The 26,995-nt window shown below is 37.1% G+C and overlaps 1 protein-coding gene across 4 annotated transcripts in view; it reads right to left on the bottom strand.

Annotated features, from left to right (window-relative positions):
* Positions 1-1,818: 1,818 nt before the first annotated feature.
* The window catches only part of LOC108779352 (LIM domain-binding protein 2), a 92,461-nt gene continuing 67,284 nt past the window's right edge, over positions 1,819-26,995 (bottom strand). Inside the window, exons 3-10 of one of the 4 annotated variants that reach the window (XM_018546765.1) lie at positions 9,660-9,762; positions 8,056-8,228; positions 7,320-7,523; positions 5,651-5,783; positions 4,678-4,802; positions 4,328-4,570; positions 3,863-3,952; positions 1,819-3,781 (exon numbers count right to left, since the gene is read on the bottom strand). In XM_018546765.1, the coding sequence (XP_018402267.1) occupies positions 3,284-3,781; positions 3,863-3,952; positions 4,328-4,570; positions 4,678-4,802; positions 5,651-5,783; positions 7,320-7,523; positions 8,056-8,228; positions 9,660-9,762 (1,569 nt within the window). In that variant the 3' untranslated portion in view covers positions 1,819-3,283. Of the gene's footprint in view, positions 3,953-4,047; positions 4,183-4,327; positions 4,571-4,677; positions 4,803-5,650; positions 5,784-7,319; positions 7,524-8,055; positions 8,229-9,659; positions 9,763-26,995 lie in introns of all 4 variants that reach the window. The other 3 variants (XR_001940872.1, XM_018546753.1, XM_018546758.1) reach the window with 3 other exon arrangements.

The following is a 26,995-nucleotide window of genomic DNA, read 5'->3' as shown; positions in this document are numbered from 1 at the left end:
TATATATATATATATATATATCTATATATGCCGTCGTAACTATCTTTCTCTCCCTTGCTGTTCCTTCGATGAAATCCGATGAACGTCGGACAAAACTTTAATCCGTTCGATCCCGCAGCCACAAAACGCCGTTTGTTCTCCGTTCTTTGGAGATTGTCAAACAAACAGTAACAGAACAAAACGTAATTCGGCTTAAGCTTCGTACAACAGAAGGAACAGAAAGCTAAAAACTTCTTTGGCCGCGACGGCGCGATTCTGTTATAAATCGATCAATGACAACAATGTGGAAACGGCGCGCGACAATCCGCGAGTGCGTTTCGCGATCTACATCGACATAGAGTATTTGCGAGAGCGATTTGTGACACGCAAATTACTTATGTGTTTGCATCTATGTATTTGTGTGTATTGTGTGTTATGTCATATGCAAAGAGCTTGCATTCCGAAATCGAAGCAGAGCTCGTACCTACGTCGTGCTTAAGCGAAGATATTAGTCACGCGGGAAAACACCGACAAATCGCAATTCGCGCGTGTGATGTGTATAGTAATTACAACTAAACGATGTTCCCCTTTCTTACATTTCGATGCATGAGAAAGATACGAAGTTACGCATGCGATTAATGACGGAGTTAGAGCTCTAATATATATGAAATAGTAACTAGATGTAAACAGTTATCGACTATGAATGAGTTTCATTAAAGAACTCTTTATGACCGATTTCCAGCTAGGATTACACTGTGTTCCATTGTATAAAATACTTGTTGGAACACAGTTTAATTTTATGATGTAACACCAGAATACATTGTAGTTTTCCCATTCTTATTCTTATGATTATATTTAGTGCGCGTATCAATAAAAGATTTATAATTTTATACTTAAGTTATAAATCTTTCAGAATTGATGGTTTTTTATGGTTTTATAGCAAAATAAAAGTATGGCTACCATCTTTTTAAATAACTATTTTCACATTTACACAAATTAATCATCATCCGAACGGCTATTTTAATGTGACATATTAATTTTTTTTACTATTATTAATATCGTTGATACTATTATTAACCAAATATATGAATAAAGAATTTTCGATTTTATGCAATAGATATTGATTTACTTGTAATCTTGAAAGTTTCAGAGTATTGTTCATATAATACAAGAGGCATAAGACTGTAAAATTCCATTTATATCGTAGAAAAAAACTTTGTATTTTATAGATATAAATGTAATGGAAGGATTACGCAATTGAAACAAAAAACAGCGTAAATGTAAATGGATGGATGCACAGTAAAATAATTTCGAAATATTATTCAGATTATATATCTATTTACTAATTTAGTTACTACTACATTATTATTTACTTGTATCATCGCATGTATAACTTCGAATTTCGTCAAAGCAAACTCTTTATAGAATATATATATAATATATCAGAAATATTATAATATACGAAAATACAAGATCTGCGTATTACATTTTAAAACTTAAATTTTTTTTTAATTCATCTTGGAACGAATTATATTATCTACAATGATGAGTCACAACGATAAATAAAATAATAGGTTATTCACAAAGCTCGAAGAGAACATCAATTGTCGAATAATATATATAGTCAATAATTTGAATAAAAACTTTGTCTTTAAAAATGTTATAAAAATTATCAGAATGCTAAAAAAAAGGGAACATAACGAATCACAAAGAGCAATATAAAAATAGGAACATATGTGACGTATATAAACAAAATGAGGAACATATATATATGATGTTTAAACGTAACACGCAAGGAACTTGATTCAGATTTACGTGTATATATATATTGTACGTGTTCGCGTGTGTGCATTTATGTGCTTTCATCTGACAATACATTGCATGAAATATCGAATCACCACGCGCATAACTTATGTATCGAATAAAATCCTAATGTTTCCGTTGAAAAGAATCTCTCTTAAAAGATCAAAACACAATTAGATTAGTGAACATAAAGTATTCACGTAGATATATAAAGTTAGAATTCACATATATAATTCGTGTGACGTGGGTACGTGCTGTGCTACGTGTCGTACCGCAATGTATTCTAAACATAAAATACGAGGCTTGTTTACACGAATGTTAAAAATGCTTTTACAATTTTTTTCCTGCACCGTGGGGATTGATTCCGTGTCTTGTCTTGCTTTTGAGAAAGCTTTACATTTATGTTATATATACCATGTTGAACCTTTGGAACGAAGTCTTTCTTACATATTTAGAGTGCAAAATATTCTTACGCTTTTCGTGGTTCGTCAAATAATTATTATATATAGTAGTAATAAAGGATAAAATTCTACGAGACCTCGGGACAATCAACGAGGCAATGCATTGACATTCGGTCGGTCCCCGCGCTTAAAAATCTTTTGAGTCGAAGGTGACTCTATCGCTTTTTCTTCCTCATTCTTTCTCTGTTTCCATTTACTCACTCACATCCTCTACATTCATTTTCGTTTTCTCTCTTTCTCATATACCCCGAACTATTATCACACCACTCATTCTATCTAACTTGCACACTGACGTTTGCACAAATACGTACTTACGATATAGTTCTTACAATATTTTATATATATTTATTTACTTTATTAATTATATCAATACTGTTGACGGATAGAGATTCATTCACAGATCGCACCAGAGCGGACAATCGTCTCTGACGCGCGTGGCATTAACATTCTTTTTTCTCACTTCTTCATCTTCTTCATCCGTAAGTGATTCTTTACTTCCCCTTTAGTCACATCGTTCTACTTTTCATTATTAACATAATTTTTGACATAAAGTTTTTATCACACGCTAAAAACACTTGATCTCCTCTACTTCAGAGATAGCCGTCCGTCCGCACGGTGCCCTGTAGCGATAGAGCGATCCACGAATAAACGGGTACAACTGCTGGTTCTTCTTCTTTCCTATCTGCCGCTTCCGTCATTCAGTTTGTCCGCAATCTTCCCGCATATCGTCGTGGTGAATTCGTAGACACCGCGCTACCTCCCCTCCGTTCGAGAATTAGAAAAACCATACGAACTCGAACAGATGCCGCCATGTATTATCCATCCTCGTCTTCATTTTCGACAGCATCGCAGCATTATCAACGTCAGCGGGTCATACAATGATTTAGCGCGAAATTTACCTATCGGCGAATCAGAACACTTTTGCACCGGCACAAACACGTTTTCTGCTCGCATCGAGTCCCAAACGTTGTTATCTGGTCCGATCATTTCATTCTCCCGCACGAAATAATCCCTATTATGGTTATGATATTAAAGTGTAATCATTTGTGACCGCGCTGCGCGAGGAAATACTCTATCTGTTGTAGACAGAGTAATTGCTGCACTAAGCTCTGTAACGGGTCCTGGCCTGGATGAAGTTGGCCCGGCTGCTGCCCTTGGAGTCCCTGCGACTGCATCAAGCCTCCACCAGTAGGCTGAGCAGACGTAGGCGGCAGCATCGTGGTACCTGGACCTGACTGCTCGGCCAACAACTGCCGTTGCAGCTGTTGCGCCTGGTAATGAGCCACCGCCATCAGTTCCGAGGACTCCATGCCCATCGAGGCGGCGGCAGCGGCGGCGGCGGCGGCGGCGGCGGCCACGTGACCCAACTGCGGATGCTGCTCCGGATGATGATGGCCCGGTGGTGCTGCTGCTGGCAAGCCGGGCTGGCAGGCCAGCGTCGGAAGCATGCCGACGTGCGACGACAACCTGCCAGTCATAGAGCCGGCCGCGGAGGCCAAATAGGCGGCGGCAGTGGGGAGGCTAGGATTCTCGCCCCGCTAGGGAGCCACGTTCTTGGGCCTGCGCCCCCGTCGCCCCCTGGTGGGGGGGCGCGGGGACTCCTGGCCTCACTGGCTCACCGCGGGGCTCTTCTTGTCTTGCTGCTGTTGACTGGCGTCCTGCGTTCCCTGTACACCTGCAGCCGCGCCCGCTTGACCACCTTGGACTCCCTGGAGTAGTACATACACACACACATGCGAGATATAACATTAGAGTCACATTATTTATACATGACGCGCTCTGAATAGTATTCTAAAGTCAATACCTTTTCTTTAAACTTTATTTTTCTTTTCTTTAATCTTCTGTTGAGTCGAGCATCTTTAGTATTGGTTTTTCCGAGATATCAACCGAATAATGACACCAATCTCCAAATTCAGAACTCAAGTAATTGTTTCAATATCTGATATCAGTTGTTTTCATAAATTAGTTCAACTAATTTAACAAAATTTTTAACTTGTTGCATATCTATAGCTCTTCAAAAATTATGCGCGTGTAGGCACATTTTTTAATCGAAAAGTTTTATTTTGCTGTAGAAAAATGATTACCTGATTGCCAGGACCTCCCTGTGGTGGACCAGGACCACGATCTGGCGGCCAGGAATTACCCGGTGTTGGTTCCGAGTGGAACTGATGAGGATGTGGCGGTGGTCCACCGGATGCATCATGACTATGAGGATCTAGATTATTTGTGCCATCGTACTGCGTATTTTCCAACCTTGTAATTAACCGCTCGTCCTCGTCCCCAAATTCACCGCCCATTAAAGAAGGTTCACCCACGACCATCACATCCTACAATAAAGTAAACAAAAAAAACATTTAGTTAGCGTCTGTTTCTTGACGACGTTGCACGACCGACGATGTGCTGTTTCGTTGAGAGAACAAATCCAAAAATTTACCTGCGATGCTAGAGAAAAATTTGGCCCTGGTGATCGTTTCTTGCTAGGCGCAGGAGGTGCATTGTTGCCTGGTCCGGATGTGCTGCCCTTCCGCTTTCTTCTTTTGCTGGCCGGTCGCTGAGACTCTAGAAAAGAAAGAAATTGTCGTGAGCACAACGCTGAGCGTATTCGTTGGCCACGTTCGGCCGCGTGTGTAGCTACACACTGATAAACTTAAGAGCACTACCCAGCTGTGGACCTTTCTCATTATCAAAGGTCTCTGACACGCACAAGCACAAGCATGCATTGATAGACAAACAAACACATAGATATGTGTCAAGTTTATTTCTATCTTTCTCCCACGAGCTACTTTGCACTCTCAAGCGATGTTTACAGAGAAACACGTTTGGCAACATATTATTTGGTGTTATATGCGCTTGGTTCCACAGTTTTATCAAGTTTAAATGAACATCAGATAGATATATTTGAGCTGTACAAAATCGCAAGTGAAATGGAAAACGCGGTGCACGCACAAGCACGATAAAGGCGGGCGATAAGCTGATGCTAAAAGCCATGTTTCGCAAATAATCACGAAATAAGCGAATTATTGCTATCAGTTAATGTAATCTCTAAAATTAAAAGAAAATCGAAATTTTGGACATAGTAATGCCTTAAATAACTTCATAAAATGATTCAAATGTTGAATTAAGTTTGATCAATGAAGCAAGTAGCGTAGGACTGAATAGAAAAAATTAATATAAGAAAAATGCATCTAATTGCTAGAAGATTTTGAATAAAATCATCAAGTTTCACATTCAATAAGAAAAAACCGGTGGAACCAAGAATCACGACAAAGCGGTAAAAAAAATCAACGACAGCGAACAGTGCGTCGTTCCGCGGATAGCAAAAATCAATTTCACGTTGTCTATTAGGATCGAATGGCCGTTCGGCTTCACTGGCTGGTGCTTCTCATGTAAAGCAACTGTTCGTCTACCTCTCTTACCCGGCGGGGCAACTATCCTCTGCCATTTCTGGAACAAGGTAGTCTTCAGACAATCGCGGGGTGATAACGCATACGCCTTGTGCCTCGACATCAGTTCTTGCATTGGTTCCAAAATCACGCATAACTGTAAAAAAAAAAAAATCTGTCGTATAGTTCAATCTTGACAAAAAGTTAGTAAGTTAAGTTACAAGTTTAATTTTAATAGCGTTCAAAATTCTTTTTAACTTTCTAGAGTTGATGTGTGTCTGTAATTACTGTGTCAGTAAAATCCATTTAATATAAGTAAAAATGGACGAGAAATGTTCAATACAAATGAGTAAAGAGAGCTATATTCAGTCAAGACGAGTCTTAGTGCTAATATTTTATTTAATTTATGTTAATTAAAAGGAATTAATTTCGATGAACCAAAATAATATAACTAATATTAAAAAAATGAATTTCTTTTTTATAATAACTAAGTTTATTTCAAAAATAATGCAAACTTGCAGATAACATACAGAATGGCTTGACATTTTTAACAGAGATTTATAATTGGGTGGGATCTCTTTCTCTCAACAGACTGACAGGTCAGCTCCGGAGGATTAAACGTAAATGTACGAGCAAATATATAACAAAAAATTTAGATGGTTCCTAGATGTTTCTATTCTGACATATTTAATGCAAATTAAACAAAACAACTTCTTTGAAAATTCACAGAAAATATGTACGTTTTCAATTTTTGTCGATTCGTTTTGTACGTATTTTTAATCCGGGAACTATATTTACGTTTTACGCATTTTTATGTGAATGATATTGTTACATCATGTTACGTGGCAAGTATAAAAGGTGAATAACATAACTATCATTTTAAAGAACGACTGGAGTTTTGCGCGATATATTCATCTATCTATAAATCAACTGAAGCCCATTTTCGTCGTCGAGGCGTCTTCACCTGTGTGGAGAAATTATTCGAGACGGTTCCTACGCGTTTTCAAACATAGTGTACCAGTTCAACAATGGGCGAGGACTTTCCCGACGTAACAATCGACGGTCTTTTCAACTGACTCGAGACGATACACGCGGAATGCACGCCGTCCCCTTCCCCCGGTGAAAGCGCTTCCGAGCGCGGAAAGAAGGTGGTTCGTAACCCGGATAGCCGGAGATACTTTCGAGAAGGCAGGAATACGCCGTGTTCCGATCTAGCTCCGCACCGACACACCTTGCTGCAATAATTTTCTAACTATCGTGTCCACGATCGATATTTTTTTCCGTTATAACTCAACATACAACAAAATAGCACTTCCTCGTGTTTTGGCACGTACAATGATTCGCACACCTTTATCACTAAATGAGTGTGTAATTATGTCATATTTATTTTTGTTTTACTCCAAATTTGTGGTCTAAATGACTGTTTTTTTAGAAGTTTTCGCATTCATTTGTACGAAACTAAAAAAAAAACATAGTTTATACCTTTTATTTATTTTTGTCTTTTGAACTCAATCGCTTTGTTAACGATTTTTTTTTTTGGAATGTGAAGACCATAGGTGATGGTAAAAAAAAATTAGGTGATTATTCTCGGATTAACAAAACGAGAAAATTTCAATTCAATTAAAATGTGGTCAATGTGACACTGACGCATCAACGTAAAATTAAGACAGCATGTAATACGGAAAATACGTACTCTAAGGTAGTTGAGAGTGAAGTTGGACATGCCCTGCCTGGTGATGTTTTTGCTAATCTGCTCAAGCATCGTCGGATCCTGCTGCATACTGACAACGCTCCTCGGTACCAGCTCCCGATGCGTCCTCACCGACATATGCCACGACTTTATCCTCATGAGATCGTCGAAGGTGAACTCCAATATTAACCTACCCTCCGTTAACACCTAAAATAAGTTTTTGGATGACAATATTCGCTTCGACTATTTCGAGGGCGCTTGATTTCGTCGAAGAGAGTTTGCGGGACTTAAGCTTCCTACTAGGAAACAGTTTTACAGAAATTACGGAGATCCAATTAAACTTTAATCCTTCCTATCTTTATGATATCTTCTTTTTTTTTTTTTTTTTTTTTTTTTCCCCGGGCTTTATTAAATATGTATTTTTTTTTTTTTTGTTTTTTTTTTTTATTTTTTTTTTTTTTTTTTTTTTTTTTTTAAAGAAAAGGACAATTGACTTTTCTAATTGTGTCAATTCAAGATATCAACACTCAGCAGTTTTTGTAGTGACATAATCTCTATATACTAAAAGTATACTTTGTATAAATTTTTTTGGTCATCTGTATATTATGTCACGACTATTTTTTTTTTTTATATTTCCATCAGTCTAGTTATTTTCGTTTAACTCAACATAAATGCATGGACAATCTGAAATGTATAATTCTTTACTGTAAGTGCAATAAAATCTACAGAATGTTCGTACCTTAGTGTACATCGGCTTTCCATACTGCGTTACCATTGTGCACTGATCACAGTCCAGCGTTATGCTAGTGTTGTGAAACGATTCCTTCTGATTCCTCAAAGTATAGTAAAGTTCCGTCACTCCACCATCGAATATCGAACGGAAGTACCTGGGTATTAACGTCCTTCCTATCGCTGAAAGGATGAAGATGGAAACCATCAGAAACAAATACAACGAACATGTTGCGAGAAAAGCAAAACGACAATTAAGATCGACAGCTCTATCTTAAATCGGTCGATGTTGCTCTATGTTGGGCACAATATTCACCGCGAAACATGCACCTCTGCAAAATTGATATCTTCGCGAATAGCTAAATAAAGCAAACTGTCACATTTAAATTTCAGTGTTTAATTCTACAACAAACTGTGGCGTCTATAATAATTTTCAAAAGTGTTTAATTTTATAATAAACCGTCACGGAGACCAAGTAAAATTTTATTAAGAAGCAACGTAAATATAAATCAAAACGTAACATTAGCGGACAAACACACAAATGAAAAATATCTTTTTTTTTTCTCTTAATTGCAAAACGCATTTTGCATCATCGAACTCGTTCGGTAGTTCTAACGCATCTTACCGCGCAGATGCCCTGTCATTTATACCCGGATGACGACGACATGCATTCACACGACATGTAATCACATTGTCGTCGTATATTTTCGAGACGGTGGTGCGGAACAGACATTAAAATCCACCGACTGCAAGATTGCCGCGCGGTGGCACGTCATTATTTAGAACAGAGGTGTGGTACCGCACGAGCTTGGCGACGATTAAGTATCAGTGACAATGTGTGAACCGTGATACCGCAAAGATATAAGGAATTATTTCGCGGAAATTATCTGAAGAAAATCGACTGCATCAAACGCAGATGAATATAAACATGTATACATACACACACATATATATATATATATATATATATACACATGATATAGAAACTCCACAGTTTATCATTTTGCTTCTAAAAAAAACATATTTTGCTTGCAGTTCAACCTTTCCTTTTTGCAATTTCCTTCCCTTTCATGAAAATAAAGATACCTCACTCGTCTACTGTATTATTCACACACAGAAGAACGATTCTGCTAAAAAAAAACCCTAAAAATTTAACTAGATACAGACCTGGAAGTAATTTTGTTGGATCATCAAAATAATTACGTAGAAAACTCGAGCATAATGAGCAATGCTGAAAAATTTTGATATTTTAGCACTAAGCTTGAGCGTCTCATATAATTATCTTGATAGTTTAACAAAATTGTTTTCAGATCAATACTAGCAGATTAAATTTATAAATACTTGAACAAAAAAAAAACGTCACGTTCTTTCCGTGCATTATTCATAGTATAACACAGATTCTTTAGGGTTAGATATGATTACGAGCAGAAAGAAACCAATTCCTTTCTTATTAGTTAAAAATAAAATTCCGTACAGTGTGTGATATTGGAAAGAAATAAAATATAATAGTCGGGTCCTGCCTATTTTTTATTACATATAATAAATTTTTAAACGTTTTTTCCGAATTCGCGCACGAAAGATATAAAATGGAATCAAATAATAGGTAATACTCACAATATCTCTTCGGTCCATCTTCTAAACAGACATGGAGGGTGAGGGTGGCGTCTTCTTCGAAGAATTCGCCCGCGAAGGACTCCCACCAGGTGTTGTCACTATCCTGAATAAAATAAATAGAAAATAGTTTGAATGATATAAGGATTTTGCGAACTTAATTGTCTTTGACGTACATAAATTGACATCACTATATGATTGATCATCATCACTTCGGTTTACTTCACAAGTTACGAATCGGAAACATTAATGGGTAACGAACAAACGATTAAGAATTAGGCAAAGAATAAAGATCTCGAAGTGCAACAAAATGAAAAGGAGAGAAGAGGAAGTACTTTCTCCCCTTCAGAGAATCATATAGAAAATGTAAAGATGAAGGAGAGAAAGAGAGAACGAGGGCTTGTACCTCAACGCTGAATAACGCATGACTGTCTGGCTTGAAATTATAGCATTCCACCCCCTCCCAGTCGTAGGAACTACCCCTTGGCTCTGTTCGCCACGCTTTCATTCAATTATGCATCCACCACTATCTCCCTTCGTCTCTCTGCCTGGTCCACCAAACCCCGCAGGCACTGCTCTTGTTATTATTTTCCCGCGTGTGGTCTCTCGTCGGCTTTTCTTACACGTGAAAAACCGCCGTCATCAGTCGCTTTTGTAACGACCATGATTTCGGGGAAGGCTGCGGGCATCGTGAATTGCTCCATGATCGACTGAGATTGTTCGTTTGATAAATCTTGAGCCCTTATCAGACTACGCATTGGAGATTGAGAATTACAAATTGTAGATTAGAAATCAATCAATTAAAATTAAACCAATTAAAAAATGAAATTATCCGATTGGTCAAATTTTAATCTTGAATTCACAATTCTCAATTTCAAATGAGTAGTCTGACAAGCTTTATAAAAACGAAGCGATCCAATCTAATTTAATTGTACATTTTGTGTGCGATTTGTATGAAATAATATTGTTTATCTCGTGTCGCTTGAAAAAGATTCTTCCATATTTATTGGCTTTGCGATTAATATCATAAAATTTCTCAATTGAATTAGGAAGACGAATTCGAGAAATCCAAATTCGAATCCCTGAGGTGATATTTCTCGTAATAAATTATTTACAAGATTTTATAGATAATAGTTGCATTATTATTAATCGACAATCGATTAATTTAATTATTATTTCAGTTCATGATTATGTTCCAAGTCCGACAAACTGAATTCTCGCGCAGTCTATAGAACTGCTAATTGTATTTGTAGGTATATTCACATATAAATATTCCTAAGTATCAAGATCCGCTTTGGCCGAATGTGACATCTTCTCTTTTATTATATTTATTTAAACACATTTTTATTTGTTTAAAGTACACATTTCAGGTTTATTTCACTTAATATTGATTGCATAAAACAACATTATTATATTCAGATCAATTCTGTATAGTTTTAAGATGCTTATTAATATCAGTATTATTAAATTGCTTGTTAATTTAATTTGTAATATTGCGTATTTTAGTTTCAGTGTATAACTGCATTTCAAATAAATAATCGGTACGCAGTTCGTATAAAAAATTAAGAATTACAAAATTTAAAAGAATTAAGCTTCAAGATTCACTTTGACCAAATAAGACCTTCTTCACTTACTTGTATTGTTTTTTTTATATTTGTCATAAAATATATTCCATAAATATAGTTGTCTTATGTTAATAAAACGGTATTTCTCCAATATTTCATATATGAAAATTTAGCGATGTCGTTTTGCAAATGATTTGCATTTCCGAAGTGCAATAACACTATAGATCGAAATGAGCATTCCATATCTTATTTTTTACAATAAAATCTAAAAAAAAAGACAAAAAGTAAACAATTTATAAATGTCTCGTTATTTCCGGTGATATATCACTTTGTAATTATTTTGTGTAGAATTATATTTCTCTAATTTTTCACTATCACTATGTCAATATCTATGTCTCGTCGATGAAACTTAAAAATTAATTTACTTTAGTAATTCTAGAAGAAGAATTGTATGTGATAATTAAATTAAATAAATACACGTATAAAAAAAAGTATGAAAAGTATTGGAAAGGCAGTATAAGAAATTCTTCTGAAACAAAATATCTAACGACATTGCTGTAATACATTCCAAAATATCGACACACGCTACGACGTGAATTGTTTTCTAAACACGTTTACTTTCACACGACAGAACACTCATTGTCGCAATAACAATTACTGTATTTGCCGTTTTAATTTATTATGCACTTCTACTGTCGCGCGCTTGTCAATGAGCAGCTTTTAATTTTACATCGAAGGATAAACACAGCCTTAGCATAATGACAGTCCCGTCTTATGGTCTCAGCAAGTTTAAGGAGACCGATCAAATATGGGACTAAGTAGTTTTTTATAGCGCATAGAAAACGCATTAAACGTGTTTGTTATTTAATCGAGGTATCGATCAGTGGGAGATAAATAAGATGCGAATCGAAAATGAGATATCGTCCGCAAAGCTGGAATGAGTGCGCTACTCATGTCAAATCCGCATAGACAATCGGTTTCCGGGGCGGGCACCGACACTACACTCGCGAAGATTTATTTCGGACGTAAGCTACGCCGTGCCAAATCAAGCAAACTGTTACCACTCCCGCGCAAATTGATATTTCTGGCAAGCGCGCTTCGGCCCGGACGGAGGGAGGCCGAGATAGAATAGGACGGAAAAGTCGGCGAAACAGTGACGCGATAAGTGTGGCGGAACGAGCAAGAAGACGTTGCTCGACAAATAGGCGATATTCAATAATGTGCGGGGAAGCAGCCAGAAAAGAAAAATGCCTTCTGGGGTTACGAGCCGCAGTTTCGATCGCCACGGGTCTATACGTTTCACGAAATCATTCTAGCGACGCGATGAGATCAGCATTTGCGCACGCGATATGAATTCTGTCATAGGTCTAATGTGAATGACATGCGCTTCGATATACACGTGTAATATGTGTAATCTGTTCCGGCGTGCACGTGCAATATATGCAATATGCGTTTACACAAGGTGGCATAAGTGCAATTTTCATATTACGTCGCATAAATCTTGCAATTAGAAAATTTGTGTTAAATTTAACACGCCACCCGAACGGTCCATGCAAATTTCTGTGTTAATTTAACGTAAAATGAATAGAAGTTAGAAGGTAACACAAATATTATATTATGTAAAGAAGTAACACACTTCTTTATATATTAAAAATTCAATACAGAATTTTAATAAGGACTTCAGTGGTTTCTAATACAAATACAAAATGTTTTTTACTTTACGGATAATTTTGAATAAATTTATATATTTTTTGCTAAAACTTTTTGTTCTAAGATGTTTATTAGCACTATTATTAACTCTAATCCAAGCTCTAATTGGTATATTCCTGTGGATTTTCTTCGGTTATATACAAAATCGTTTATAATAAACGTTTTTCATAATCTTATATAATTTTAAGTCATATATATCATATAATTACATTTCTCGGATTTTAACCTTCAAAAATAAAAACAAAAAAGATTGTTCAATAACGTTAAGTCTAAGAAAAAATATATTAATTTAAAGTATAGTAGATCTGCGAAAACCGATTAAAGTTAAATCGACAATCAATGTAACTTATGGTTAAATAATAATTTAAGATAACTTCAATTTATGCACTTTATGATTGAGTTTTAAGTTCAATAAACCGAATCGGCATACAGTTTATAGAACTGAAAAATGTAATTGAAAATTTATATATGAATATTATTAAACATCAAGCCCCGCTTCAATCGAATGTAAAATTCTTTCTTTTATTTGTGATATTCACTTATTGGTTCAATTATTCATTTATTATTGCTTCAGCCAAAAATTTAGTTCCATATATTTATGATATTTGCATTCACAAATGAATACACTAACGCGATATGTTCCCAATAATGCATACGGTAATTACTTCAGTCGTGAAGAGTCTCTATGAACGTAAAATAACAAACTTTGCAGACGAATTTCATAATCAATGTTTTCTTGTTCGTGCTAAACTTGTCAACGAATGAGAATCGAATTTACCTCGAATTAACTTTAAGCTTGTCGCGAATGAAAAATCGAGAAAGTTTTACGAGTCATATAATTAATGCCTCTCGGTTAGCTTCACGATTCTCAAAACTGTCGAATCTCGCAAAAGTTTAGCGTTTGTCATACATATTTCAGTACGGTAATTAACTGCTCATTAATCATTCGAACCTTTGACCGACATAATACGAATCTGACAGTTTTTCTTATAATATTCCGATGCCAGTGCATTTTTTAGTATGTAAGAATCGCATATTATCGAACGCCTATAGTTGAAGTCTAATAATAAAATAAAACGCACTTCGGTACTTCATATTCCCTATTTAAAAAAATTAATTAACAATTATTCAAAATGACAATTCAAGAAAATTTATAACTTTATACGAGATGTCTGAAAAATTCAATTGAAACTACAATATTTATCAAAATTTCCGTTACATTTCTATAAATATATGCAACACTTTTAATATAAATCGCTAATTGTTCATAATACTTTTTCTTGCATTTAATCATTAAACCGACATATCGTCCGCTAAATTATTATATTTCACAAATATATTAATTTGGAAAGAATAATTTTGCTAAAATATCTAAAAATTTAGACAGATACAGATCTAACAATAATTTTGTTGACTCACTAAAATAAAATAGAAATGTTAAGTATTATGAGCAATGGCGTATAACAAGTTTGGACATTTTAATAACTAATTTGGTCTTACATAATTATTTTAATAGTCTAGTAAAATTATCCTATCCATAAAAATTTGAGATTTCTATGCAAAACCTCTCGTCATTAAATAATATATTGGCGAGTTTTTTAATTCATCGATTGATGAATAGCTTTATCAATCGCATTATGCGCAAATGCAGCTTTTACTGAACAACATTACATTTGCGCACAATGCGATTGATAAATCGATAAATTAAAAAACTCGCTCTATTTGTTGACACATTCATATCCGTCTTAGTAACCGTCGCGGTACAGTTCATTTCGTCACAGAGCAGCTAAATGCACACACATTTTTGTAATTCATATACTAATCACGTTAGTTTCACTTCTAACATGACTTTTTGCTTTTAAAAATGAAAAGCTAAAAGAAAATAACATTTTGTTTTCTATCACATTTTTCTATATTTTTTAAATACTTAATTTAAATATTTATATATAAGATACAAATGAGCGATCAATATTGCTGCATTTGTTTGTATTAATGTATATATTATTAAAATATTATATATTTTTTTACATATTCAAAAAGGAGACGAAAAAGATTTAATTCAATATTTTTTTTTTAACTTACATAGTTCTTTAGATATCAATTGAGAAGTCATGCAATCGACAAATAAGTAATGTATGATACCCAAATAGAACAACGGATTACGATCGAAGTGATGTTAAAATATATCGTGATCGAAATAATCATTTTAGGGTTATTCTAACGTTATCATGACTATTGTTTGCTCTACTTATATTGAGAAAAATTTTTGGTTGAAAATGAATGAACCAGCAGATTCTGATCATATCAATCAGAATTCTAGTCAAGATAACCCGATGTCCAATTATGATGACCGGAATTCTGATTGATATGATCCAAATCTGCTGCAGGTTCCGTTCATTGTCGACCACAAAGTTTTCTCAGTGTGAGATATATACGAAATAATATATCTTTGCAATTTAATCCGCATTTTGGCCGTTCTATCCGATTCTACATATTCCGTTCGATAATTCTCTCGTCTTGAACAAAAAACCACCTCTCCGAAGGTGTGCAAGAAATTCGCATTTGCGTTCTCACTGCGCGGCGAGCTGTCGAAATTCAATATTATTCCCGCAATAAAAATTGCTTCCCCCTGTCATAAACTATACGACGCGCGAGTGACAAGGAAATAACAAAAAGTGGCGTTCATACATACGTACCGTATACTTTCATTCACCCGAAGTTAATAACAGCGAAAATTGCGATGGTCGCGGAGTAACGTACAGAAAAGTACAGACGAGTACGACGCTTGAATCCACGCCGACAAAAAAAAGCTCGTGAAAAAAAGGCATACGATATTATACATACATATTTCGCAATGTTTTTAATATTAAAACGTTAATAATATTCAAAATATATTTTTAACATTGTTAACGAATAATTTAGAATACACGATGTCGCACAGCTCTGTGTATTTTTAATATATATTTATAGCTCTTTCCCTGAAATTATCCCGAAAATTGCTGAAACAAGGAAGATATTTTATGCAGTACCCTCACACGCACCTATCTAAATGAATTACGCTATTAATGGCGTCTCTAATGTCACGGTAGAAAGAAATCGGCGCAAATCCCATAAGCGGCGAGCGAGGAAAAAGGGCACAGACATAAATCGCGGCGTGATTTTCGCGCGTCCAGGTCACGCGTTTTTCGGGGCGGCCGTATTAGCGGCGGAGTTAAATTCAATTTGTCCAGGGGAGAGAGAGAGAGAGAGAGGAAGGAAAAAAGGCGGAGGTCCACCACGCTCGAGCTGAGTCGTCCTTGTCCGTCCGTTCGGACGCGCGTCGTAATAACCGGGTAGCGGCGCGAAGCCGCGTTTTCACCGGCTCGACGTCGCCCGCCGTCGAAAAAATGCCCGGTATCGAGAGTCCCTGCGAATTCCAGTCCGATTCCAGCATACCGGGCGCGACGAGAAAGAATCCGTTGTAATTCCACGGTGTTACCAGGTAACGCGTCGCGACGCGGCGTTACCCTGAGAGGCGGCGGTGGCGGCGGCGGCGACGGCGACGGCAATGGCAGTGGCGGCGTCTCAACGTCGACGCCGTATTTTAAACCCGCCGCCAGTGCTCGCGACGAATAAATTTCTTTCCATCGATTCGGCCGTACCGACCATTCTCGAGACTGCCCGCGACCGATGTGTCTTCGCCCCCACCCCCCTTCTGTCCTCGGTCTCCTCCCAAAATTCTCGCCCTTGCCCCCGAATTCTCCCTGGCTAAGCAACGATTGTAACTTACACGCAGCTGCCTTTTGATTCTCATCTCACATTTAGTACCCAAAACTCTCCCGACACCTACGTTTAACCCACCACCACGTTAAACCGCGACGAGACACAGAAATTGCATACAGATGCATCCAGCGCTGAATACGCAGATCTCGATCTTACTCTCTACGAAAAAAATATTAGACTTCGTCGCGATTTTCTTGAGGGCTCAGCTGATACGGATAATGAATGTAACTTAACTGCGAGTCTTATGAGAATTTGGAAAAATGTATATTTATTTTATATTACAAAGTAGCTTTACGAAGGGTATTATATATGCAAAAATAAATTCACAAAATATCTAAAAAAAAAAAAGAGAGAGGGAGGAATTATACGTACGGTGCTACGTGGACACAATATGAAATTGTGTATTTGAACGTTGCCTTATCGCCAAAAGTACTATTTCGTAAATGAATTAATATTTGTACAATGTGCCGTTTAACAGTCGCACATTTCTATACTGGTAAACGAACGTAGAAAATCCTCTCGCGTATTTGCAACATGGAAGATAGAATTGTACCCGGTTTCAATTCCTAATTTTTCGAAACCCGTTCGTCGCGAATCGACCATCGAAATCCGTCTTTTTCATCCTACGCGTCCATTCTTCACTTTTGTGATTTTTCGCGCGTCTCGACTGGCAGCGCGGACTATACGCCGGGGTTGCCCGTCGGTTCTTCGCCGGGACTGTACCACCCCACTGTTGTTAGGGGGGTGTGGGGAGACTAGGGGTGGTATATGATCGTGTATATACGCCGCCGTGAAAGTATTGTCGGCGCGCTCCACCTCTCGATTTTCTCGCGAAAATCCTTTTCACAGGCAAGTTAGTGGGCCAGGTGAACGGGCGCTATATCAAAAATTTGCAAAAATTCCCCGCCGCACGACCACCATTTTTGAGAAATTTCGGGCACGCGACTCGCCCGTAGATAGATTCGACAGGATTTCTCTCTGGCGCGACGAGCCCGGACAAAACTCTTCCGGCCGATCGGAGTATATACGGCCAGGGGCGGCGGCGCGAGGGACGAACGTAGGGGGGAAGAACGAGGGGATGGGGGGTACAATATGGGTTATCGAGGGGGCCCCACCCCCAGGGGAGAGCAGGGGCCCTCATTTTATTACCCAGGCTCCCATGACGGTTCTCAACCTTGGCCGAACTTGATCTTCTCTCGCACGTCTGATAGCCTTGCACGCTCGCACTCGCGTGTAAGTTTTAGCGTAAACATCCGTGTGAGACCGACCTGTACTTATCCGCGGCCTTGGTTAGGTCGCCAAGGATGCGTACGCTCGCGTCTTTTCACGTGAATGGCGCTTGCTTGCGGGCACCCTGGCGAAGAACAACCGCGACGATATTTGCCTCTATTTTTATCCTACGAGAAGTACAGTAGCGCGAGCGAGCGACCGACCGACCGAGCGAGCGACGTGACGGATGCGCGCGATGGAAAATGTGAAAAGTGTTCGATAACCGTGTAACGGAGGCTTTTGCATTCGATAACGTCATCTCGCGCAACGACGTCACCGCGCCGACACCCGCACGCTACGGACTCGCTCTTTCCCCTGGGGTCTCAAGTTTCCCTCACGGAAAAAACCAATTTTTCTGCAGAAATCCGTCATTTCTACAAAAGGTTTCGCTGTCTCTTTTAATCAGAACGCATTAATGTATTAATGCTGCCACTTATCAGTTTCGCGTTTATTAGTTCATATTTGAATATTCTGGATGTACTCTGTGAAAGACTCTCTCGGATTAGATTCTTAGAGATGTTCGTTTGAGAGAAAATTTTTCACTAGGCGAAATTTTCGAGAATATTTTATCGTGAATAAAAAAAATCTTAAATCAATTTTTGAATATTTCTATCTGAAATGCATTTATAATACAAAATATAAAATTCAGGATTGACATTGGAAACATAAAAAATTTATGAGAAATAACTTTTTGTCGACATTTTTCCTAAAATAAAAGTAAAAATTCGTCAAAAACTTTGTAAATACTTCGAAAAGGTTTCTTAGAGAAGTTAAGAGCTTGAAATCACGATTTATGCTGTTTGTGAATACCTTCACCATTTCTCTTTCATCTATTTTCTGTATAAATGCAGTCTGATCATACGAGTTTTCATTTTCAATCGTAAATACGTGAAAATCCAAATTAATTTCCCCGAGTTCCCTCGTTAAAAGTTACTTGTTCAAACATAATTATTTTCACGTGATATTAACAATGTAATTATTTTAAAAATTGAATATAAGTCAAGATATACAATCAATTTGACGATCTTAAAAGATGAATCATTTAAGATAAAATATGAACTCAAACTGCTAATCTCTGAAAAAAAAAAAAAAATCACTCGGAATTCTCGAAGAAAATCCAGAATTCAGATCTGTGTAAATCATTAACGAGCCATAACGCTACTTTACCGACGTTTCTTATGCTGTCTTATCGTAATCGTGAAATTATCGCGTTGGCATGGCGAAATACACGAAAGTCGAGGAAAAAAGGGCGGAAGGGCACGTTAGCAAAAGAAATGCGTGCGCGTGTAGAATCGCATAGCGGGTGTGCAGGAAACCGCGCGGCAAGGTAAATGAGGCGCCATCAGTCACAGTCAAAATGCTTCACGTCATAGCTGGGAGTGGATCTCTCTCGCGTACGTCAAAGTCCAGCGATGGAAATTAATGCACTTTCTTTCGCTGAGTAACGAATGCCGAAACGAGATGCCCACGAGAACACGCGAGAGAAAAAAAAGTCCCCACCGTATATTTCGCGGCGTCTCCGTCCCTTTAATCTCCAATTTGTTGTGCTTACATGTAAAGCACGCTAAATACATTTCTGCATGAAACTTTGTTAAACGTAGTAATGGACAATTTCCGTTTCGTCCATTTATGCCATATTCGGTATATTTGTTAAACATTAATAAAATTATACAACGCTCTGCAAAAATTATAACTTAAACACAGTCGCGTGATATTTCACGTCAATATTTTGAGCTGTGAGAAAATCATAATCTAATGAATATCTTCGTAAGACGCGCGCGCGCGCGCGCGTGTGTGTGTGTGTGTGTGTGTGTGTGTGTGTGTGTGCAGTATCGATATCATTATACTTCTAACGGTCGGATTTATTTAATCTTTTCTTTTTCTTATCTTTTGCATTTTCAGCAAAATTATATAGCCACAGACGCTATAGACATTTTAGACTAATTGGACTTGATCGAAACATCTCTACTGTCGAAATATAAGTCGCTTCCTTATTTCAAAGTGACGCAATTCAAAAAATTAAGTTCCCAAAAAACGGATAAAACTATTTTTCAACTTGACAGAAGATTGTTGACTAATAAAATAATATCGATAATCTCTTAGCGAAACACAGTTTATATAATTAAAAAATATACTTTTTTTTTACAGAATTTACATATAAAAATATTATTAGACTTGATGTCTAATCTAGTCTCGATCGTATTAGTGATAATAGATGTATTTTCGTTTTTTCAACTTTAAAAGAAATTATCATTATGAATTCTGACGAATAATATTGACAAAAATTCTCTTCAAACTATCCTGTTTGAGTTATGATAACTTTGATATTTTTTTATAGTTAAGTTAATTAGTTCACTTTTAAACGATTGATAAATACTGTTTAATTAACTCATCCATGGTAATATAATTCAAAAATTACATTTTCTAAAAATTGTATCTTTTTTTTAAGTAAAAAAGGAAAATCAAATGAAAGATACGCGAAAGTCTCGGAAATCACATTTTTAATTCTGAAAACAAACTCTAAGGTCTGGAAGTAAAAAGACGTACGTATTTACGCGAACGTAAGACATTTTTCGTATTGGAGTCACAGAATTTCGTTCACGTAGATTACAATCATCCCGAGGTATTGATGTGTTGTAACGAATATATTACGATTAATAATAACGAGATTACTTTGACGTAAGATTTACAATGGTCGGAAACGTATATAAATATCCTGGATTGCTTCATTAATTCAACGCAACGTAAAAAAATCTGCACATCATTACGACCAGGTCGTGTATCACCTCAATAAACTGTATAAAGGGTTACATAGAGAAAATACACATAATCCCAAGAAACTCGTTTTCATATCGGTGGCGAACCGGTTAAGAAACTCTTCTTCTTCTTGTACTGTTAATTACCGTTCGGTATACACGAATGCGCCGTCTGCCTTTACAGTGTATCGGAACTCGTTTAAACGTTCACATTGTACATGGTGATTCTCATTTTTTGTCTCGTAGCTACAATCATCGTCTCCGTTTTTTTAGTGCATCTTATACACGCAGACTTTCTCTCTCTCTCTCTCTCTCTCCACCCCCCTCTTTCCCCCTCCCCTCCCTTCATCTCTCCTTCCTATTCTTTTACCCGCTATTCTACCCGCTCGTATCATTCCCGCGCGTGAGACGAGATAATACGTTCCATCCTTCCTTTATTATCTTCCATCCTCTTTTTTTTCCTTAATACTCCCCGCCATTCACTTTTATTTACGTTTATCGCCTCGACTTTACGCAAACCGGCCGCCGCAACGCTAAGATCGCGGCCACAGCGAATAAATGTGCATGTACCATTTTCTTGCTTCACGCCCCGATTCTCTGGTGAATTGGCCGCAGCTAATTGATATTCGAAACTGCGTCCACGGGATCATTTGCCAATCGCTAAACTAAGTCTTTGCCGTAATGAAAGGCCGTTTCGTTTCTATTGCATGATGCTAAGAAAACATGAAAATCGTTCGATTTACGATATCGTATATATATATATATATGAAAAAAGCGCACACATATGAACACGAAATTGAAGGATGTAACGTTATTAATTTATTTAATTAGGTTATTAATTAATAGCAACGAATCGCACGAAAGTAGTTCTCGTGTGTGGTTCATCGGGAACAGGCGACACGTCGTGTCGCGCAGAGAAGAAACGACGCGACGGCTCCGAGAAAGTATCGAAGAGAAAGCACGTCAAGTTCCGCTCGGTTCTATTCCGCTCGGTTGCAAGACGCGAGCGGAGAACGCGCGCGCTCGAAGCCCTTTCTTTCTTTTCAAGCCTGACCGTCCTCGCGCAAGCTTCTCCCTTCGATGTGCCCTCGCGTCCATTAAGGCTCCATCGGCTTCATTGTTACACATTCTCGTAATACGTACTTCGGAACTGGGTAGTGGTTTCAACGCAGACGTGACGCTCGTGAACGCGATCACTGAGTGACTACTCTAGAGAGAAAAGGAAAGGAGAGAGTGAAAAATTGCAAGGAAAGTGCGCATACGAAGGGTCAATCCCATTTGAAGATCGTCAATTTGGCAGCAATTTACATTCTTTCAGTACGTCTGTTTGTGTAATAAATTAATTTGTGCGATTGACGTGAAAGTCCTTTTCGTCTCTGTCACGACTACCGAGGATCGCGGATTTTATGCTTTTTCTTCGTCTTCTTTTTCGATTGAAACCTCTGCAATTTGCACTTTTGTACACCTTTCTGTGGGTACAAATAAATGCATCATTAATATGCCAATCCAATACAATCCACTCCATACACAGATAATGTTAAGGAATTTTATTACCAAATATCCTTGCGCCATATATTTATCTATGCTTATAATTTTTTGCAAAGTAATCAACTTCTACTATTGGTAATATTAAATGCATAGTAGAAATATCTAAAATAACGAAATTCACAGCGTGTCGCTATAATATATGCGAACGTTGTATATTCAGAACTTGAAATAATTACTTCGTCCCAATTTTCCGCGAATAGTGCATTCCCCCCATTAAGTCATTATGCGCATTCGGCTCCTTCCCTATCTATTAAATCTTTTTCTCGGTTCCTAAGATAAAATCGATGTAATATACATGGAGACCGTCTTATCGTAGAAGTAGTGTTTCCTATTGAATCCGAGCACCATGGTGCATCCAAAGCTTTTCCTAGTAGGTCATTATATTGCTTTGAGGTTTCGTTCTCATCCGCTTTCGTTAAGATCCTTCCTCGATTTTATTATTAGATATTTTTGCTTTCGAATTATTGTATATTTCGGAACTTGGCCCACTGCGATTGTTAAAACTTCTATTCCTATCGTAATATAATCCAACTAATAGAAAACACATGAAAATCATGCCTTTGAAATCTTTTCGTTTATTCGAACCGTCCAACTGTACGACGCAAAAAGCATTTTTCTTATTCCGCGACGACTGAAACTTTATTCATAATTAATTCTATCGCACATCACAAACTCGCCGCGTTTCACGCAACCACCATACGCGTTAATTCTGGTCCGAGCTGTCGTCAACTACACGCCCACGCTTCGTAGTGATACCATGTTCTATCCGATTGTACTATAAGCTTCTTTCAAGCTTAGATCCTACCGATTCGAAGCAACGTGTTCGGAAATCGATTTAGCCCTAACCGGTACCGACAGAAGCAGAGGGAAAGAGAAAGAGAGCGAGGCGAAGAAGAATAACCAGTATCTTCTCCTATCCCATACTATCGCATTTGTCCAGAAGAATAGACTCATCCACTTTGATTCAAATTTCATCGTTCTTTATATGAATTCACTTCTCTTGCATTCATCGCAGATTTCTCGATCTTCGAGGCGAGCATTTATTTTATTACTCTTCTTTTTTGTTTTGACACCATCAAATTCCCCAATTAAGACTTACATCTTAACAATTAACAATCACATTCAAAAGTAATTGTACAGGTGTCTCGAGACTAAAAACATTTTAGAAGTGTATTCTCTTTGATGAATTTGAAGACGATGTCTTCTCCGCCCGAAATGTCTTCCAACCTCTCAGTCTTTAACTTTCTTGGCAAGTAAGTCTCAAATGAAATTTCCGTTAAAGCAGAGTCGCGAGATTCACCAATACTCCGAATTGAGAACATCAAGAATTCGCGAGCGTAAGTCCGGTTGCGCCGATGGCTCGACATTAGTTTTGATCAGAAACAATCAATGGTTTTATTGATTAATTATACGTATATAAGTATAAGTGAAATCATAAGAAACAGAATATCTAAAAATTTTAATAAATGTACTTCGGCAAAAATGTTTAAATACTTCGCGGTGTATTAAAAAAAAAAAAATTTAACAAAACAGCCGATTATTTAGTCAAGTTGCCCACTCGATCTCTGCTTACAATTAATCTGGATACCAAATAATTAAATCGATCGTGATTCTACTCATTCCATGTTAGGAGATTTTTAACGGAGATTTTTCCTTCTCGCGCACGAAAGGAATGGAGGCATATGAATTCCTGAGCGCGTACTCGCGAGACCGAAAAGCAGTCGCTTCGTTGCTGACTATAGTCGTTGCTTCTTCCTATATCCGTGCCAGGCCAGCTCTTTTTCTTCGTTTTGTTCTAGCCGGTTTTCTCGCTCTCGACTAAATCGCACGCTCTCTCTCTTTCTCTTCACGCATTTCTCCCTCGCTCCTTCTCTTCGTCTTCGTCTAGGTAACTTTCGGCGTAGGCAGAACTACGCCAAACTTTACAGTAATGGTACACTTAGCAGCTCCCCTCCCACACGCCCTTTCTATCGACCGCAGCGTAAAGATGCTGCGAATAGTATTCCAGTGATCGTTAATAATCCTCTTACGCATCGAAATTAATATTTCCATTCATCGATTGATATAATGCACTTAAAAATAATAAACAGCGGTACGAAAGCGTGAACGCTCACAATAATTTTGACACATTATTATTAACATTATATGTATTATTATTACAATATATATAATGTTATTATTATTATTAATATGCAGCACATATAAAATTTAGTAGTAGGGTTAGTGTAAATGGATTAGAATCGAGTGTTGAATCAACATCGATTTATCTCGTAAGTGATTCAAGGTGAACGGTCAGCGAATCTTGAAACTGGATGGCATTTTACACGCCGTTAATTACTATTTAAATTAACACACAAAATTTTGTCTGAATATATTCTGCGATTACGCTAATTATTCGTGCGACACCGCGATAGCTGTAAAGAAAATTTAGTGCAAGATAACAAACAAATCATTATATTCATCTCTACATATACAAGAAGACACATGTCTTTTCATTCTCCTTATATATTGGCAAAATGAGGCCTTCTTCTTCCTGTCTTTTTTTTTTTTTTTTTTTTAGTAAAAGTGCCAATTATTTTTTATTCCTCTTTCATTCGCCAATCATAGTTGTCATGTTTCTTGTAGATATTTAATGGACTCCTTTTGGTTAAGGAGTTAGGTCACCTTAGATGCGCGCGCTAAAAAATGAATTTCTTAATCTTTATATCTAGACTTTTGCTAAATAAAACAATAAATATAATTAAAAATGTATTAAATAATTAATTAGTGCATGCGCGCATATGTGTGTTGTATGTATGTGTTGTATGTGTGTGTTCCGTTAACTTCTGTGTGGAACATAAGACCTCTAATGAGGTTTCAGTTAACAATGGATTTTTTCCGGAATTAAGTTGTTAACCTAATGTCCAATCCCCAGCCTAGGGGATCCATATACAAATATCCACTGATATATGAAACCTACAATTTAACGCCGGATTCGAACGGCGCTGGTGATCAAAAGCTCTCTTAATCACCAGGTGGAGTTATTTGCGGCTCTTTAAACGCGAAAAATCGCGTATATAAGCGCAGGTGGGATTGAACCCGGATATATAGATCGCGAGTCAATCGTATCGAGCGGCAAACCACTCGATGCCACATGCCGTTAATAATTTACTATAAAATTTCAATGTGATACGAAATAAAATACACATTTTAAACAATAAATTTCAAAAAGTATTAATTTTTGATAATGCAGCAGAAAAAAAAAAACGCTTGTTGAACGTTATTGATTGAAACCTGAATATTTTTTAATTTTTAGGCATCCGAAATAAGTGATCTCAATCTCAAATGATGCTTCTATCGTGGATTCTTACTGGACTTATTTTCATTTCAAAGACTTCTTCCAAGAGGCTTATCTGAAATCAAATTATTAAAAAAAAAAAATTATTTACAGAATTTTGCCTATAATCGGTGATTCGTCAAGTACGATAGTTTTAGATAATTTAGAGCAAGCTTTTTTAATCTCTTTATTTTAACCGCGTCAATTTTATTTATTCTCCACCGATCGCTAATATATCAATTATAAACAGTTACATTATATATATTTACGAATACTTATTATATTAATGAATATATGCAAACATTTCGCGCGATGGCATTAGCAATATCTGCCGAATAATCTAGCCCGTCTTTTCTTTTTCAGATTAGATTTTAATCAAGAATCAATCAATGTTTCATTATTTCAGCGTCAGTGTCATTACAAATTGAAGGGTGGCCCCCCACGATGGTCCAAGAATTGGATATTCTTTTATGTATGGGAGCGTCTCTGCGGCGGCGTTAGCACGGAGCTGACGGAAGCAGCGGAAGAAACGGTGGTGAACCTTGCAAACGCATGCTGACAACGCACGAGATGCGACGATAGCGCGAGGAAAGATGATTTATGACCGTAGGACACGCCATGTCGTTTGCTAAACTTTGCGAACGGGTGCGCGGGCGTGTGCGTGTGCACGCGTGTGGCCACGTGCGCGAGGGAATAGAGACTGGACGAAAAACACGAAAAGTGAAGAGAAAACGAGGCAAAATAGAGGGTAGAGAAAGACTAGAGAATTTACTTCGTGTTTTAAAGAGAGAGAGAGAGAGTGAGAGAGAAAGCAGAGAAAGAGCAGTAAACCTCAAGATACTGTACCTGAGATATGTATAAGTATACACACAACAAATAGTGAATGCAACAAAAAAACGTACAAAGAAAAAACTTATAAAGAAAAATAGATAACAACGTGTGTCGTACAAGAAAGTAGTACAAAAGAAAAAGAACGGATGTGTGTGACTGAGTAGCAAGTTTAAGAATACAGAACTATGTTGCGTACAAAAATAGAATAGTTGCAATGACCGAGACTAAACCGGAATCAATCAATTTTTAACGCACGTGTACAATCATTCATAAGTTTCAATTATAAACGAGAAGTTTCCAATTTTTCAAATTAAAATTAAACAAACGTTAAATTTTTTTTCAATACAATTTAAGACAGAGCTGTCACAAAACATTTAATTGTCCACATCAAAAGAAGAAAAAAAAAAAATAGCTGATTAAATTAGAAGAGTTCAAATTAAAGAATTAAATTTTGTGTAATTTTGGAATCTTCTGCATAAAATTTCGTTTAACTTTGAAACATTATACGTCGTTAATCAAGCGCGATCGAGACTAGAACGAAGGGTGGAGGTGAAATTGTGCCAAAGGTGGGCCGACACGGTT

Source organism: Cyphomyrmex costatus, unplaced genomic scaffold (assembly GCF_001594065.2).
Source record: "Cyphomyrmex costatus isolate MS0001 unplaced genomic scaffold, Ccosl1.0 scaffold120, whole genome shotgun sequence".
NCBI classification, from domain to species: domain Eukaryota; kingdom Metazoa; phylum Arthropoda; class Insecta; order Hymenoptera; family Formicidae; genus Cyphomyrmex; species Cyphomyrmex costatus.
Note: the sequence above shows the minus strand (reverse complement) of the source record. Positions and strands in the feature narration are given on the sequence as shown.